Consider the following 16,353-nt stretch of genomic DNA (forward strand, 5'->3'; position numbering starts at 1 on the left):
AATACTACCCGAGAAAGTCAAATGCAGCTGCAGATGCATTGAGCCGAAAGCTTTGTTCTTTATCTCTTTCTACAATTGCCGTTTCTTAGTTGATCGATGATTGTTGCACTTCTGGTTTAGAGTTTGAAACAGATAGGAGGTCTATAAGAGTTTTTGCCATTCAAGCCGAACCAGAGTTGTTTATGAAGATCAGAGAGACACATAAGTCTGATCCGAGCACTCAGATTTTGGTAGAGAAAGTCAAATCAGGGCATCAGTCTGAATTCCAAATTAGAGATGATGTTTTGTTTATGAATAATCGTATAGTTGTGCCCGATGTTTCTGAGTTGAGACAGCGTATTCTTCGAGAGGCACATTGCAGTCGGTTCAGTGTACATCCTGGAGGTCGGAAGATGTACAACGATCTGAAGAATCAGTTCTGTTAGAAGAAAATGAAGAACGATGTTACGATATTTGTATCCCGATGTTTGAACTGTCAGCAGGTGAAAGCAGAGAGAAAGCGACCGGGTGGTCTGTTGCACAGTTTATCTGTTCCTGAATGGAAGTGGGATCACATTTTGATGGATTTTGTCACGAAGCTACCGCGATCTGTTTGAGGAAGCGGTGCTATTTGGATAGTGATCGACAGATTGACGAAGTCTTCTTGCTTTATTCCGTACAGGATGACGTATCATCATGATTAGATGACTGAGTTGTATTATAGCAACGTTGTGAGATTGCATGGCGTGCCTAAGTCTATAGTTTCAGACATAGACCTAGATTCACTTCTCACTTTTGGCACAGTCTTCAAGAGGAATTTGGTACTCAATTTCATCTGAGTACAACATACCATCCTCATACCGACGGACAACCAAAGCGGACTATCCAGACCTTAGAGGATATGCTACGAGCCGTAGTGCTAGATTTTGGCACTACTTGGAAAGATTCGTTGCCTCTTGTCGAGTTTTCTTACAACAATATTTTTCACCTGATTTGGGACTGGATATGCTTCGAGACATGGCAGAGCAAATAAAGATCATTCAGACGAGAATGAAGTCAGCTCAGGATAGACAGGCAAAGTATGCGGATATCAGGCGTAGACCTCTGAGTTTCGATTAGGGAGACCGAGTATTCTTTAATAATTCACCTTTCAGAGGCACAGTTAGATTTGGAAAGAGAGGAAAGTTATCTCCGAGATTCATCGGACCGTATGAGATTCTCGAAAAGTTAGGCGATCTTGCCTATAGACTTTCACTTCCTCCATCTTTATCTGGTATTCACGATGTCTTCCACGTTGCTATATTGCGGAAGTATTATCCAGATCCTTCACATATTCTTCAGCCTGATGAAGCCGAGCTCGACGAGACATTGAGCTACTTTGAGCGACCGATTCAGATCCTTGACCGAAAGGAGAAGCAGCTCAGAACCAAGTCGATTCCTTTGGTGAAATTTCAGTGGAGCCATCATGGAGTCAAAGAGGCGACTTGGGAGACAGAGTCTGGCATGAGACAGCGTTTTCCAGAGTTATTCAGATGATGTGAGTTCTTCTTTTTGTCTTAAGTTCTTAATTCTATCTTATGTGATTGATTCTTATTGATTTCGAGGACGAAATCTCTTCTAAGAGGGGGAGAATTGTAATGCCCCAAATTTAAATTATTTGAGTTTATTTGAGATAATCGGATATTATAGAATTCGAGGATCGATTTGTTATTGATCAGGTTCTAATTTTGCAATTTTCGGAAATTTTAGGGACTAAAGTTAAAAATTGGGATTTGTTATAATATATTGGCTTGTTGACTTAGTCTTCATATTCCCATTCCTTTTCCTTCACATCCAACACGCCTCTCATCCATTGAAGAGCCCCAAACGTGAGCTTCAAGCTTTTCTTCTTCGGTTTCCGGTCGATCCGTCCGGTAGAATTTAAATCCAAAGTTAGTTTAGCGATCCCGGCAGCGAGAGCTTTGTTCTATCGTAAGTTTTTCTCCGATCAGTTATATTTCATTTTTCAGGTGTTATTAGAATCGAATGAGTTTCGGATATGATGTTCTTGAACTAGTTCTTATCATTTATTCTCAATCTGATCGGAAAAAGAGTGTCGTTCGGAATTATTATGATATTTTGTAGCATATTTCAAAAATGCATGGGGATTTTGTGATGTGTTGGTTTTGAATCGATATTGTTGTTTTGGTATTGGTTTGAATTGGTTGCGATGTTATACTGTTGTCTGTGATTTCAGTTGATCAGAATATAGCCTTTATGCCGCCGGTTTGAGTTTCGGGTTATCGTTTGATTTGAATTGATTGAACCATGTTATTTTGGGTTTGATTGTCGTTTTTGATTCACTTTTGCCTCTGTACAGATTGGTTTGAAGTTTGTTGAGCCTGGAGTTAGCAGAAGTCGGTTGTCGAAGAGTTAGACGAAGAGCGGTAAAGAGTTTTACCTTGAGCGTTTGTTTTATTGGTTGTATAGATTTTGATATAATCTCTTATTGTAGTGTATCCAGAGTTGTGGCTATTGAATCGAGAAAGAGATAAGCAGACATCGGTTAAGCGGTATAGAACACTCAAAATAGATGGTTCTTGAGTTTCCCCTAAATCACATTCTTGCATCAATACTTGTTCTAGAGTGGGGAACTTGTATTTTGTTGAATGAACTTTTGTTATTTATTGATTATGGTTTAATGCCTTGTGTTTTCTATATGAATTAATCTCGAGCCTAAATCTTTGATTTTATTGGGCTGTACGACCCTTTGTGTTTAGAAGTTATGGGGGCTATATTCGAGTGGCCTGGGTTGTATAAGTTCACCTAGCATCAGCGTACTCCTTATAGTCGAACCAAAGTCTAGGGGATGGAGATACGGGACATCACCTGGATCGGGAGAGTTGGTGAGTTGTTACGTGATCTCATATTCGGGATCCCAAAAGAATAGCAAAAATCCCTTGATTATTAGAGTTGATATCCCGATTTTAAAGAGATGCATTTCATTCGTATTAGCATTTAATATGTTGTCTATATATCATGTTATTGATATATTACTTGTTATTGCATGTTATGTTGCTTTTACTGGGAATATCATTCTCACCGGAGTTATCCGGCTGTTGCTTTGTTTTGTATGTGTACTTGGAAATAGGTGGGGCAGGATCGAGTCAGAGGAGACTTGGTTAGCATCGAGATCGAGGAATAGAAGTGGTACTTATGTTTGGAAGTTGAAAAACATGTCAATCTAGTTTATGTTTTGAGAGTATATTCAGAACTCTAGCTTTTTGGATGTATGTTGTATGAAGTATTTGAATATTTAGGATTGAATGTTGTTGATGCATGTTTACACCTCATTATGTATTGATTTAATTGAGTTGGATAAATGAGTCGAGAGCAAATCTGAGTTTTTGTTTAGGGTTGGGCTCGCTCGAGCGACAGTTTATTACCAATCAAGCAAGGAGTCCTAATTCTGCAAGGCAAAACTTTTCTTGATCGATCGGTAACTTTTAACCGATCGAGGGAGAGGGCCTGGAGATCTTGGATAGGGATTTGCTCGCTTGATCGGTAAAAAGTTACCGTCGAGTGAGGCCTGTAGCAGAAGCAAAATAAATTTTTTTTTTCCGATTTATCTCTTGTTTATTTTGGCTTTCGTTTTAAGCATTCGAGAGTAGATGATTAGAAGCGAGGTCTCACAATATATATGTATGGGCATATATATATATATATATATATATATATATATATTATAAAGTATTTAAAAAAAAATCAATAGTATGTTGAGTCGTTTCAGTTGGTATCAAATCATGGTCCTTGGAGGGTAACTATCCTGCTACATGGAGCTCAGAAGCCGCACTTTCAGTCTGTAAGTTTTAATGTTTTAATCATGTTTATGGTATGGGACACATGATTTATGTTTCAATGATTTATGTGATAATAATTTTAAGTTAAGATACTTAGTTATGTATTGCGGTTACGTGAAGAATTTTGGGTAATTGTTGTATGCATCCAAGATGTGTTTTACGTTAAGGACAACAGGATGGCCGCGAGGACGATAGGCCGGAGGAAACTAGAATTTAGAATGAGAAAGAACCACTTGGGATTATTATTTATATTGCATATGCAATACAAAATTTTGAGATTGAATTTTTTTATTGGCCTTTAAGTTTGATAGATTTTGGGAATAATTTCTTTGGTGAATGCTTGGTCTAAGTAGGTTGATTTTAGGATTAGTACATAGAGTTCATTATGGATATAAATATCCAAGTCAGGATTTTGAGGATTTATGATGTATCATATGAGGACTATATTTTTTACTAAGTAGCGGACCAAATTGGGGAATCGAGTATGCTTAGGTTCGGACTCTAGATGCTAATTGGTTCGTAATGTTTGTTCTATAACTATTGTCTTTATCTGCTGGGAAATTTTTTGCGTTCAGGGAAGAATCACATTAGAGGCATTTCTACGTCTGTGTTGCTAGATTATGGAGCTACGCATTCATTTACCTCTCAGGCGTTTATTAGTCGGGTAGGCATTATAACCGAAGTATCTAGTACGGGTTACGATGTTACCATACCTTCTGGTGAAGTTCTATTCACCACCAGCATGATCAGTGGGTTAGAGTTAGAGCTACATGGGCATGCCATGAAATATGATCTGGTTGTACTGTCGATGACAGTCGATGATAGGATTTGATCTCATTCTGGTTATGGACTGGTTGGCAGTCAAAGAAGTATCAATTGACTTCAGAAGAGGACAGTATCACTGAATTCTAAGAGCGGGACCCAATTATCTTCTTTGCAACCCAAAGCAACAACATTACACACGTCATCTCTTGTGTACGTGTGAGGAAGTTATTAAATAAGGGTTGTCAGGGGTTTATCGCTAGCTGGGTTACGGTGGCAGAACCGTCTACTAGTCCTGTTGCGAACTTGGAAATTGTATGCGACTTTCTAGATGTCTTTCCCGAATGATGTAGCCGGAATTCCACCAGTTTGAGAGGTTGATTTGAGCATTGAATTACTACCTGAAACTATGCCTATCTCTAAGGAGTCATATCTTCTTGCTCCTACTGAGATGAAATAGCTTAAGGAGCAGATTTAGGAGTTGCTAGAGAAGGTGTAGTAACCCATATCCGTAATTAGCAATTAATGTGTAATCAATCGCATGATCATATTTTGATTTATTAAAACAAGATTTAGGAAATTTTGGATGGATTAACGGACTTCAGAAATGGACTAAGAATGATCGAAAATGGCCCGAAGGTTGACCAAGAACGGAAGCAACATTTGTGGATCGGACGCAACGTTCTAGTCAGCTGATGTAATCAGTGATGTCAGCAAGATGACGTCATTGCTTACGAACGTGATGGGACAATCGGACGCAACGATCGTGGAACGGATGCAACGTTCGAGAACGGACGTAACGATGGGAGAACGGACGTTCCGTTTTGCGTCTATAAATATGGGATCCGAGGCCTCATTTCAACTCGCTTCTCTCCTTTCTTCTCTCTCTTTTCTTAGCCTTATAACTTAGATCATGGAATTCCTAGGCGTCCTATTGGGAATCAGGAAGTAGCGGAGCAATCCTTGTGTTGTAGCGGAGCTGTGCCTATGTTTTTGAGGGAGTCGCCATCAGTGGGCTGACGACGGACGCATGTATAGATTTGGCTTCCTAAAAATATTTAGGAGTATGAAATATCTTAGTTAAGGCTTTTAGAGCTTAATAAATGATGAATGTGTATTTGCATTGTAGAGCTGATGATAGGCTTGAGAACCTAGAGTGGAACTGCTAGGACTGCCTATAGTGAGGTACGTAAGTACTGATTGAGATGGTCAACAAGATATATATTATATGTGTTGCATGAGTATGTGCTATGTGTTTTACTATATTTTACGGCTTTAGCACATGCATGTTTTTACGGCAGACTATATCTGGTATGATTTGTGTCATGACAGTTTCCATCGGTGAAAGATTACTACTTATGGATTCGTGTTTGGGGACACTCAGCTCCTGGTTTTGCTATCACTAAGAGCGGCCACGACGGTGGATTTTGACGCTATAGTTGATAGGAGAATATAGAAACGGCACCGCGGACTAGCTATCCGGCATTGCCCTGTATATTCTTGGCGCCCCTGAGTAGACTGTTTTACCCGAGTTTTAAATACACTTATGTGCTGCATATATTTTATATATCATTGCTTATGTATTGAGCATAGTCTCTCATGTCCAATATTTTCTGTATGTCTGGACACCCCATTCGACAGGGCAGGTGTAGGTGCAGGATTGAGCACCAGGAGCTTGGAGTAGCCAGTGACCCTTGAAGGCAGCACAATTAGTTGTAGGTTTTTATTTGCCCATAGGAATTATTTAATTCGATTGCGTTGTATATTGGGTTATTTAATCGGTTGTATTCTGTCGGTCTACTTTTATTTAAGTCTTCCGCAGCAATTTATTTAATGCATTCTTAAATATGCTCCAAACTCTGATTAGGTAGAGGATCTGGGTTGGGTCGCTATATTTATTGGTATCAGAGTGGCATGCAGGGGACTTGGGATATATTAATGAGACTTTTTGGGTTATCCTTGTAGGATTGATGAGACCTTTAAAGAGACGTTGATGAGGTGATTTGGTTGCCCGAAGACTATCATCATCGACAGGATATCTAAAGATTTGGCTTATGGGATTCTAGCAAGAGCGGACATGAGCGATGGATCGTGCTCGAGATTTTGAGACTTTTACTCATATGGATAATATCTTTGGATCGAATACCGGATGCCAGAGGATTGTTTGGGACATACTGGATGTTTGCATCTGTACTCTCCATACCATAGTGACACTACTCTGAAGATTCTCCAATCGTAGTTGGAGAGATTGTCATATAGACCTTCACCATGGAATGCCTCAAGTGCCTAAGGCATGACAGGATTTGAGCGTAAGGTCATTAAATTCATGAAGGATATGATTTTATCTATATGCTTGTATCGATGCATTTGGTAGGCACACAGGAAACATCGTGTTCAAAATCATGAATTACACATAAGAAGAACGCTGATGGTAGATCGTGAGCAGAAGAGGTCGATTAACGTGCACTGATGCAGAGCATAGTTGGTTAGCGAGCATGGATCATTTCTCCGGATGTCTTTGCAGGAGGACGGGTAGAGAGATTTGGTCAGGAGTACGCTAGCATCGATGCGTGCATGTATTAGAATCTTCATGCTCAAGAAACAAAGACTAGTATGATGATTTTAAATACTGTATCGTTGTAATTGTAAACAATATTTCAGTTGTAATGAATAATCAGGATTTGGTTATATCATTTCAAGATTAATGGTTGTACATTTTTAATGTATTTTGAATACTGTAATTGTATTATATGGGATTGTAATAAAAAAATTGTACATAAACATGAAATAATGATACATGCATTCTTTGAGATTTGTCCAGCGATTCGTGGATTGGTGTCCGACATCAGTGATTTCTCTAAGTTTGGCATGGTATTAGTTGATTAGTGTTCAACTATTGTAACTCATATTGAGTAGGCCGATTGTAACAGCTTTAACTATGGTTAGTCTAGGCATTTTCCTAGGATTGATCTAGTTGGTCAATGGACTGAGTTAGTGCCAGCGACGAGTTGATTCGTCAGGGGAAAGAGTTGTTCTAGGTTTTTTCCTTAGAACAGTGGGCTATCTGACCTTCGTAGTTTGAGACTTCATGAATGATGGGTTTTCTTCGGGAACCAGATCCAGTATATGCCGAGAGTTGTGGACTTTGACCATGATCAGACGAGAGGATGCAAGACCCTATGCCAGCGTTACTCTGGGAGTCTTTGTACTTCAGAGGATTACCAGGGAGCCTTTGTGCTTTATGAGGTGGTGGTCGGAAGGTTACTCAGTCTAGAGTTTTCGTAATAGTCACGACGAGATATGACCTTGGATAGATATTAGGATTAATATCAATGGTTAGTTATAATCTTGTGTGTCAAGGATAATGGTTTGGGTTTTCTACTGTGAGAATCAGTCTTGGAGGGATTTCCTTGACGAGCATGTACTCTGAGCAGATAGTTTTAGTCGATGGAATACTGCTAGATGGATCAATCTAGTAGGCAGACAGATTTCTACCAGTGATAACTAGGGGTTGTCATCAGAATTATGATTAGGGTTTCCTTGTGACAGGAGTTATCCAATATCCTGGATGGGATGCTGTTTCGAGACTTCGACTCGAATAGTAGAATTGCTTCATGATGATTGACATCATCAGTAATGGATTATATCGACATCATCAGTAATGGATTATATCAGACGCTAGGGGGTTGTACATGACTATTTGGGATGTGAGTGAAGCATGGCTTATGCCAGTGTACACTTGGTGGTGATTCCAGGTGGGACATCGTGGTAAGCTACCTCAGTCTTGAATCGTTACGCAGTCTTGACGAGGGATATAATTAGGAGCGTGTCCAGAGATAGTGAAGATCTTTGGGATTAGATTTAACTTTCGGACATCACGAGCCGTGGTATTCAATTTGAATGAATGAGGCAAGGGATATTGAGTCCAGTGATAGCGCTAAGCACCTTCTATTGTTTTCAGAGGTTGAACGTAGAATTTTCATGGATGACAGTGATCTATGTTGATAGATCACGAGCAATTCTTGGGTTTAGTTTGCCTTAATATTCGATTCTAGCGTAAGAGGCAGTTGTAAGTAGTAAGGCACAAGATGGTGCCAATAGACTACTGATAGCTATTGTCTTGCTATCGAGTATAGGTGTGTTGAAACCAGAATGATTTGAGTATTCCAAGTATTGGGAATAGAAGACTTAAGGCAGCCGAGTCAAGACTATTGATCGAGCCACGTAAGTAGTCTGATTTGAGTTTCAATGTTGAGCTAAGTGTGAGCCACGGTAGAATCGACAAGGTCGATTAGTTGAGTCCAATCACTGATGATTAGGACATGGAGAATTGAGAAATACTTGGGATATTATTTGGTCGCATAATGCTTAAGAGGATTTGTATCTGGTACAATCATAGAGTAGTCGACGATTTGGGTAATTTAAAATCTCTAGGGTTGCCGGAGATGAATAATTCAGGATTGCTGTAATCGAGAATGATTGCAATTGGACTTTTATGGTCAATTTAGGCGATAACTTTAGAGTGGAGACAAGCAAGGGAGTTGGTGGTTTCCCAGGATTGTGCATTCTTGTTAAGAAGAAACTAATATTGATTCCACCAATTACATAGTAATAGTAATCGCATACTCGGTTTGAGTAACGGAAGGAATCAAGTTTCTGCTTCATGTGAGATTTATCAATTAACAACGATATTAAGGGAGTCAACAGAACATTTCGACGAAGTGTTCTTGTGTTGAACCGTTATGTTGAAACCGACGAGTGTTGGAAGCTAATGGACATTAGCAAGGGGACATCAGTTGTCTGATCGTGATATGTGACATTAGCTAGGAACTAGTTCTCAAGATCTAGCAGGTTGTGTCACTAGTTTCAAGCATGACATGTGTGATACTGTTGAGGTGATTGAGATAGTCGATGATCGACCTAGTAGCCAACGAGGTTTTCCTTTCGGATTGAAAACTTTGCAAGATCGTGACGAATCGTATTCGTTCTTTCTAGTCAGCAAGTCACATCCGTGAGGACTGTATGTCAAGGATATTGCATTTCAGTAATGGACGATAGTCGGAGGTGTTTGTGTGACAAGTTACTTCAAGCGAAAAATGTATCCATTGGGATTTAGTTTCCAGGAGCAATAAGTTCCACCTTGTGAGGTTGGGACGGGCGTTGATGATATCACCAGAGACTCTGAGATGAGTTATATCGATTGCAATGACTGTCGAGTTTCGAGACAGAATAGAAAGCGTTTCCGTATGTCTTTGCACTGTGGAATGTCTCATTCAAGCATATTGGTGGAAGCTTTCCTTAGTATTGATGTGTGTACAGTGATTGCAAGTATGTATAACTATGAGGGGGATGCCCATCGATTGAAATTCATAGGTGAGTAACCTGTGATCGAGATGATGTAGATCATCAGAGATGCGAGGATTGTCATTGCGGCATATGTGTATGGATTCGCAGGCCGATGGTTAAAAGAAGACCTTATGAAATGATTGTCAAGTGATGAAAGTAATCGTCAGGACACAATGTTGAATTATACCGAAAGACGTAAAGTACGATTTGCACTAGAATTGGTGGTCTGAGTTCTAAAGTATTTCTTTAGAAGCTTGTCTTTGCTTTAGGGGAGCATGAGAAGGATAACCAGGCTGGAAATCGTGTTAAGAATTTACGTTGGAGTATGGCTTTGTGTCAGTAGAGTTCTCTTAAGGAAAAAATTGTGATGATGTGTCAAGAGCAGTGTTGGGATTGGTGTTTCCTAACTATGGGTGTTATGCACCGAGAGTTTTTATGGAACTATTAGATGGTTAGATTCAGTTAGTGATTCGATGAATGTAGTAAGCTAGTCAGGATTATGACTCGGTCTTTGTCAGTCTAAGATTTTCTTTGGGACAATGATCTCGATCGAGCGAGTGTTTGTATCCTTCGTGATCAGGGAGATCGTGGTCAGATGGAAGATGTATCAGTGTTATGATACATTAGTGCTAAAGAATTTTGGTTGTTGTCAAGTAGCGCAGTAGTTTCAGCTGGGAGAATGCTAATGTTGTTCGGCATTAATGGAGCTTGCAGGAATTTTGACAAGAGTTTGAGTGTGTCGAAAGCTATTCGACAAGACGCACAAGTAACGATCTTTAGTACGTTCTCGAGGTTCTGCCCTAGATTTCGAGGACAAAATCTTTTAAGGAGGGAGAATGTAGTGACCTGTATCTGTAATTAGCGATTAACGTGTAATTAGCTGATTTAATCTGTGACATCAGCAAGATGACATCATTACTTACAAACGTGATGGGACAATCGGGCGCAACGATCGTGGAACGGACGCAACCTTCGAGAACGGACGCAACGATGGGAGAACGGATGTTCTGTTCTACGCATATAAATATGGTATCCGAGGCCTCATTTCAACTCGCCTCTCTCCTTTCTTCTCTCTCTTTTCTTCGCCTTTTAACTTAGATCTAGGAAATTCTTGGCGTCCTATTGGGAATCCAAAAGTAGCAGAGAGATCCCGGCGTTGTAGCGGAGTTGTGCCTAAGTTTTGGAGGCATTCGCCATCAGTGGGCTGACGACGGACGCAGGTATAGCTTTGGATTCCTAAAAATATTTAGGAGTATGAAATAGCTTATTTAAGTCTTTTAGAGCATAATAAATGATGCATGGGTATTTTCATTGTAGAGTTGATTATAGGCTTGAGAACCTAGAGTGGGACTGCTAGGACTGAATGCACTGAGGTACGTAAGTACTGACTGAGATGGCCAACATGATATATATTATATTTGTTGCATGAGTATGTGCTATGCGTTTTACTATGTTTTACGGCTTTATCACATGCATGTTATTACGGCAGACTGCATCTGGTATGATGTGAGTCATGACAGTTTCCATCGATGAGGGGTTACTCCTTATGAATTCGTGTAGTAGCCCGTACCCTAATTGAGTAATTAAAGGATTAATGCTAATTAATTGAATTGGGTATCGGACGGATCGGAAGCTCCGAAGGCACGATCGGAAGCTCCGAACAGGATCGGAAGCTCCGATGAGCGATCGGAGGCACCGATGTTATTACGTCAGGCATGACGTGTGGTTGGATCGGAAGCTCCGATCACCCCTATCCGGAGTCAACAAGTGATAGAAGCTCCGATGGCAGGATCGGACGTTCCGATCAAAGATCGGAAGTTCCGATCGTTGTCTATAAATAGAAGGCCGAGATTTCACTTTCATTTGCCAATTCCGAGTTCTCCTTTCCATTCTAGTCCTTTTGGAGCGGTTCTAGTCTTCTTAGGCTTGGTTCGGAGGTCGGCAAGGCGTTCAGTAGTCATAGCGGAGTTGTGCCCAAGTTCTGGAGGCATCGACATCAAAGGGCTAACAATGGACGAAGGTATAGCTTTTGCTTCCTATAAATATTTAGGAGTATGCAATAGCTTAGTTAAGGATTTTAGAGCACTTTAATGATAGTAGTATCATTTGGCAGTGTAGAGCAGACTATAGGCGTGGACCTAGAGTTGGTAGAGCTTGCACTGTATTGAGGTACGAAAGTACTGTTCGAGATATCCTGACTGAGTATGCATGTATTATGTGACTGCATGATTTATATGACATGATATTATGCTGCATTCATTTGCATCTTGCTGTATCTCTTTCGAGATGTCTGTTAGTAGGGTTGTACCCTATCCTGTTAGTGGATGGACTTCCATCGATTTGGGTCCGGCGTATCCACGGTTATCTCGGTATGGGAGCCACCTCCTGAAGCGACGGCACAGCGTGCTACATACCAGGGCCCGGTCTGTCTCTGTTATCTGATCCTTGACCTCGAGTCTATAGGGAGTTCACTTTTCATGCATGTATACTCATACTCTCGCACTGAGCGTTTTATGCTCACGTCTCGTACTCTGTATTTTCTGGACACCCTATTCCATGGGGCAGGTTTGCGATTGGACGAGGAGGGTGGATCCAGGAGGGGCTAGTCAGGGGTTGGCCAGCTGGAGCTTCGTTTAGGTTTTATTACTGTTGTTTGGGTTTATACAGCTATTCGATTTGGTTGTATATTATTGGATAAATTACAGATTCCTTTTCTTGGGATTGTATAATGTTTATGGTTTCCGCAGTTTTATTCTGATATCTGTTTTATTAAGTTAATTGCATGCCTAAGTTCTGTTTAGTAGGTGATCCGGGTAAGGGTCACTACAATTCGTGTCTAGGGACACTCAGCACCAGGTTTCGCTATCACTAAGAGCGGCCACGATGGTGGGTTTTGACGCTATAGTTGATAAGAGAATATAGGAGCGGCACCGCGGACTAGCTATCCGGCATTGCCCTGTATATTCTTGGCACCCCTGAGTAGAGTGTTTTACCCGAGTTTTAAATACACTTATGTGCTGCATTTATTTTATATATCATTTCTTATGTATTGAGCGTAGTCGCTCACGTCCTGTATTTTCTGTATCTCTGAACACCACATTCGACGTGGCAGGTGTAGGTGCAGGATTGAGCACCAGGAGCTTGGAGTAGCCAGTGACTACCCTTAAAGACAACACGTTTAGCTATAGGTTTTTATTTGCCCATAGGAATTATTTAATTCGATTGGTTTGTATATTGGGTTATTTAATCGGTTGTATTTTTCCGGTCTGCTTTTATTTAAGTATTACGCAGCAATTTATTTAATGCATGCTTAATTATGATCTAAACTTTGATTAGGTAGTGGATCTGGGTTGGGTCTCTATAGAAGGTCTTCATTCGCCCTAGCTTTTTACCTTGGGGTGCACCAGTCCTGTTTGTGAAGAAGAAGGATGACAACATGAGATTATGTATTGATTATCGAGAGCTCAATCGAGTCACGGTGAAGAACAAGTATCCATTGCCGAGGATAAATGATCTATTTGATCTGTTGCAGGGAGCATCAGCATTTTCCCAGATCAATATGCGAACTGGATACCATCAGTTGCGGGTAAGCTAGGAGTACGTGTCCAAGACTGCACTTCTAAAACATTTTGGCCATTATGAATTTATGGTGATGTCGTTTGGATTGACAAACGCTTCAGCAGTTTTCATGGATCTTATGAACATTGACTTTCTACCATATTTTGATCAGTTTATTATCGTCTTTATTGATGATATCTTGATCTACTCGGGGAGCGTAGAGGAGCATAAGCGGCATTTCCAGACAACTTCTCAGTTTCTAGGAGAGCAGTAGTTGTATGCCAAATTCAGCAAGTGTGAGTTTTGGCTTTCTGGGCACATTGTTTCTAGAGACGAGATAGTAGTTGATCCATCTAAGGTGGAGGCTGTACAGAGTTGGGTGAATCCAAATAATGCATTAGAGATTCATAGTTTCTTGGGTCTAGCAGGTTATTATGAGAAGTTCATCAATAGTTTCTCTTTTATTTCAGTGCCCTTGACATATTTGACTAAGAAGAACACGAAGTATGTTTGGAGTCCTGAGTGTCAAAGGAGATTCAATCAACTCAAGGAGGCACTTACTTCTGCACCAGTGTTGGCGATGCCAGTGGAGCATGAGGAGTTTGTCGTGTAAACGGATGCGTCTAAGATGGGCTTATGCATTGTTCCTATGTAGTGTGACAGTGTGATTGCATATGCGCCTAGATAGTTGAAGATTCATGAGCAGAACTATCTGATGCATGATTTGGAGATTGCATCTGTATTTTTTGCGCTGAAGGTTTGGAGGCATTATTTGTACAGTGAAAAGTGGAAGATTTTCACTGATCACAAGAGCCTAAAATATTTCTTCACACTGAAAGAGCTGAATAGGAGGTAGCGCAGATGGTTGGAGATTGTTAAAGATTGTGATTGTGACATTAGCTACCATCCCGGTAAAACTCATGTGGTGGCCGATGCCTTGAGTCGGAAGATTTTAGTGATAACTTGTGTGTCAGCACAACGACCTGTACAGACTAAGATACAGAGGTTTGATTTAGAGATTTACTCGAGTGGGCACACACCGAGTTTATCAGCACTGATAGTACAGCCGACTTTTCGGGATCGGATCAGAGGTGGAAAGTCTACAGATGAGCAGTTGTATCGTATGAGACGAAAGGATGAGGCCAGAGGAAGCCTTCTTTATACAGTAGATGATGGTATTGTTTGGTACAGAGGACGGATATGAGTGCCGAGTTCTGATCAGCTGATATCAGACATTATGATGGAGGCACATGCGTCTCCATACTCCATCCACCCCGGGAGTACAACAATGTACTGAGATTTGAGGACGTTATATTGGTGGCTTAGCATGAAGAAGGATATTGGTCATTTTGTATCCGATTTCTTGACCTGCCAGTAGATCAAAGAAGAGAATCAGCAACCAGCAGGGATGCTTAGACCGTTTCCCATTCCTGAGTGGAAGTGGGGGAAAATCACTAGGGATTTTGTGATTGTTTTACCGAGAAGTGCCAGAGGATTTACTGTGATTTGGGTGATTGTCGATTGACTCACCAAATCAGCGCAATTCTTACCGATGAAGACTACCTTCACTATGACACAATATGCAAGGTTATACATCAGAGAAATTGTCAAACTTCCCAGCATTCTAGTCTCTAGTGTTTTAGACCGAGATCCAAGGTTTACTTTCTCTTTCAGGAAGATTTTACATGCAGCTTTGGGGAAAAAGTTATTGTTAGTAATATTTTTATCCCCAGAATGATGGACAGTAAGAGCAAGTTATACAGATTCTCAAGATTTGTTGAGGCTTGTGTGATTGATTTTCAGGGCACGTGGGATTCAAGATTACCTCTAGTGGAGTTCATCTATAATAGTTTTCAGGCGTGTATAGGTATGGCTTCCTACGAGGCTCTTTACGGGACAAGGTGAAAATCTCTCATGCATTGGGACGAGGTTGGCGATAGGAATTCTAATAGGACCCGAGTTAGTTTAGCTGACTGCATATATTGTGGTTCGGATTTGAGATCAGATGAGGACCGCACAAAGTCGTCAGAAGAGTTTATGCTGACCGACGACGGAGAGACCTCGAGTTTGCCGTGGGTGATCATGTGTTTTTGAGGGTTTCGCCTATGAAGGGCGTGATGCAAATTGGTAAGAAGGGCAAGCTAAATCCGAGGTATATTGGTCTGTTAGAGATTTTAGAAAGGATTGGTACGTTGGCCTACCGTTTCGCACTACCACCTAGTCTTGCGCCGGTGCACAACGTATTCCATCTATCTATGATTCGGAAGTATATCTCTAATCCATCACATGTATTGTATTTTGAGCCTCTACAGCTGTCACCTGAGTTAGCGTTTGAGGATAGACCTGTTCGGGTCTTAGCACATGAGGAACGGAGGCTTAGGACACGAGTCATCCCGATGGTCAAGGTCTGGTGGCTGAATCATTCGGAAGAGGAGACTACCTGGGAGGCCGAGACCGATATATGGATGTGTTATCCAGAGCTTTTTAGTACCCATTTAATTAGTTGGGGGGAGAGTTGTAACGCCTCAAAAATTTATTTATCGAAGTAATTAACAATTTAAATAATTATTGAGCTGTTAAAATAATTATTATTATCAAATGAGTTATAAAGTGTATTAATAAAATACGCATGTCTATTAGTCAATGAGTTTAACTATTCATGGATATCTGGAATATTGGCATTTTGAAATAATTTTTGAGATATTGAAATACAAATAATTATTTATTCAAGATACTTTAATTTAGAAGATTATTTGACCGAGTTGATTGGTCATAGTCTAAGTTTGACTCAAAAATTAATTTGAGAAATTATGAGTCCAACTGACTAGTCAAAGTCAATAATTTCAAAAAATGGTGTTAATAGATGTTG

At 40.4% G+C, this 16,353-nt stretch overlaps 1 protein-coding gene across 1 annotated transcript; it reads left to right on the forward strand.

Annotated features, from left to right (window-relative positions):
* The first annotated feature begins 4,323 nt into the window (after positions 1 to 4,323).
* LOC140877584 (uncharacterized) lies at positions 4,324 to 15,389 on the forward strand. Its single transcript, XM_073281116.1, has 9 exons — positions 4,324 to 4,333; positions 4,394 to 4,614; positions 13,459 to 13,512; positions 13,657 to 13,754; positions 13,815 to 13,912; positions 13,955 to 14,093; positions 14,385 to 14,664; positions 14,863 to 14,994; positions 15,159 to 15,389. The coding sequence occupies exons 1-9, from the start codon at positions 4,324 to 4,326 to the stop codon at positions 15,387 to 15,389; spliced, it is 1,263 nt and encodes a 420-aa protein (XP_073137217.1).
* The last annotated feature ends 964 nt before the right edge of the window (positions 15,390 to 16,353 follow it).

Source organism: Henckelia pumila, chromosome 2 (genome assembly GCF_033568475.1).
Source record: "Henckelia pumila isolate YLH828 chromosome 2, ASM3356847v2, whole genome shotgun sequence".
Classification (NCBI taxonomy): domain Eukaryota; kingdom Viridiplantae; phylum Streptophyta; class Magnoliopsida; order Lamiales; family Gesneriaceae; genus Henckelia; species Henckelia pumila.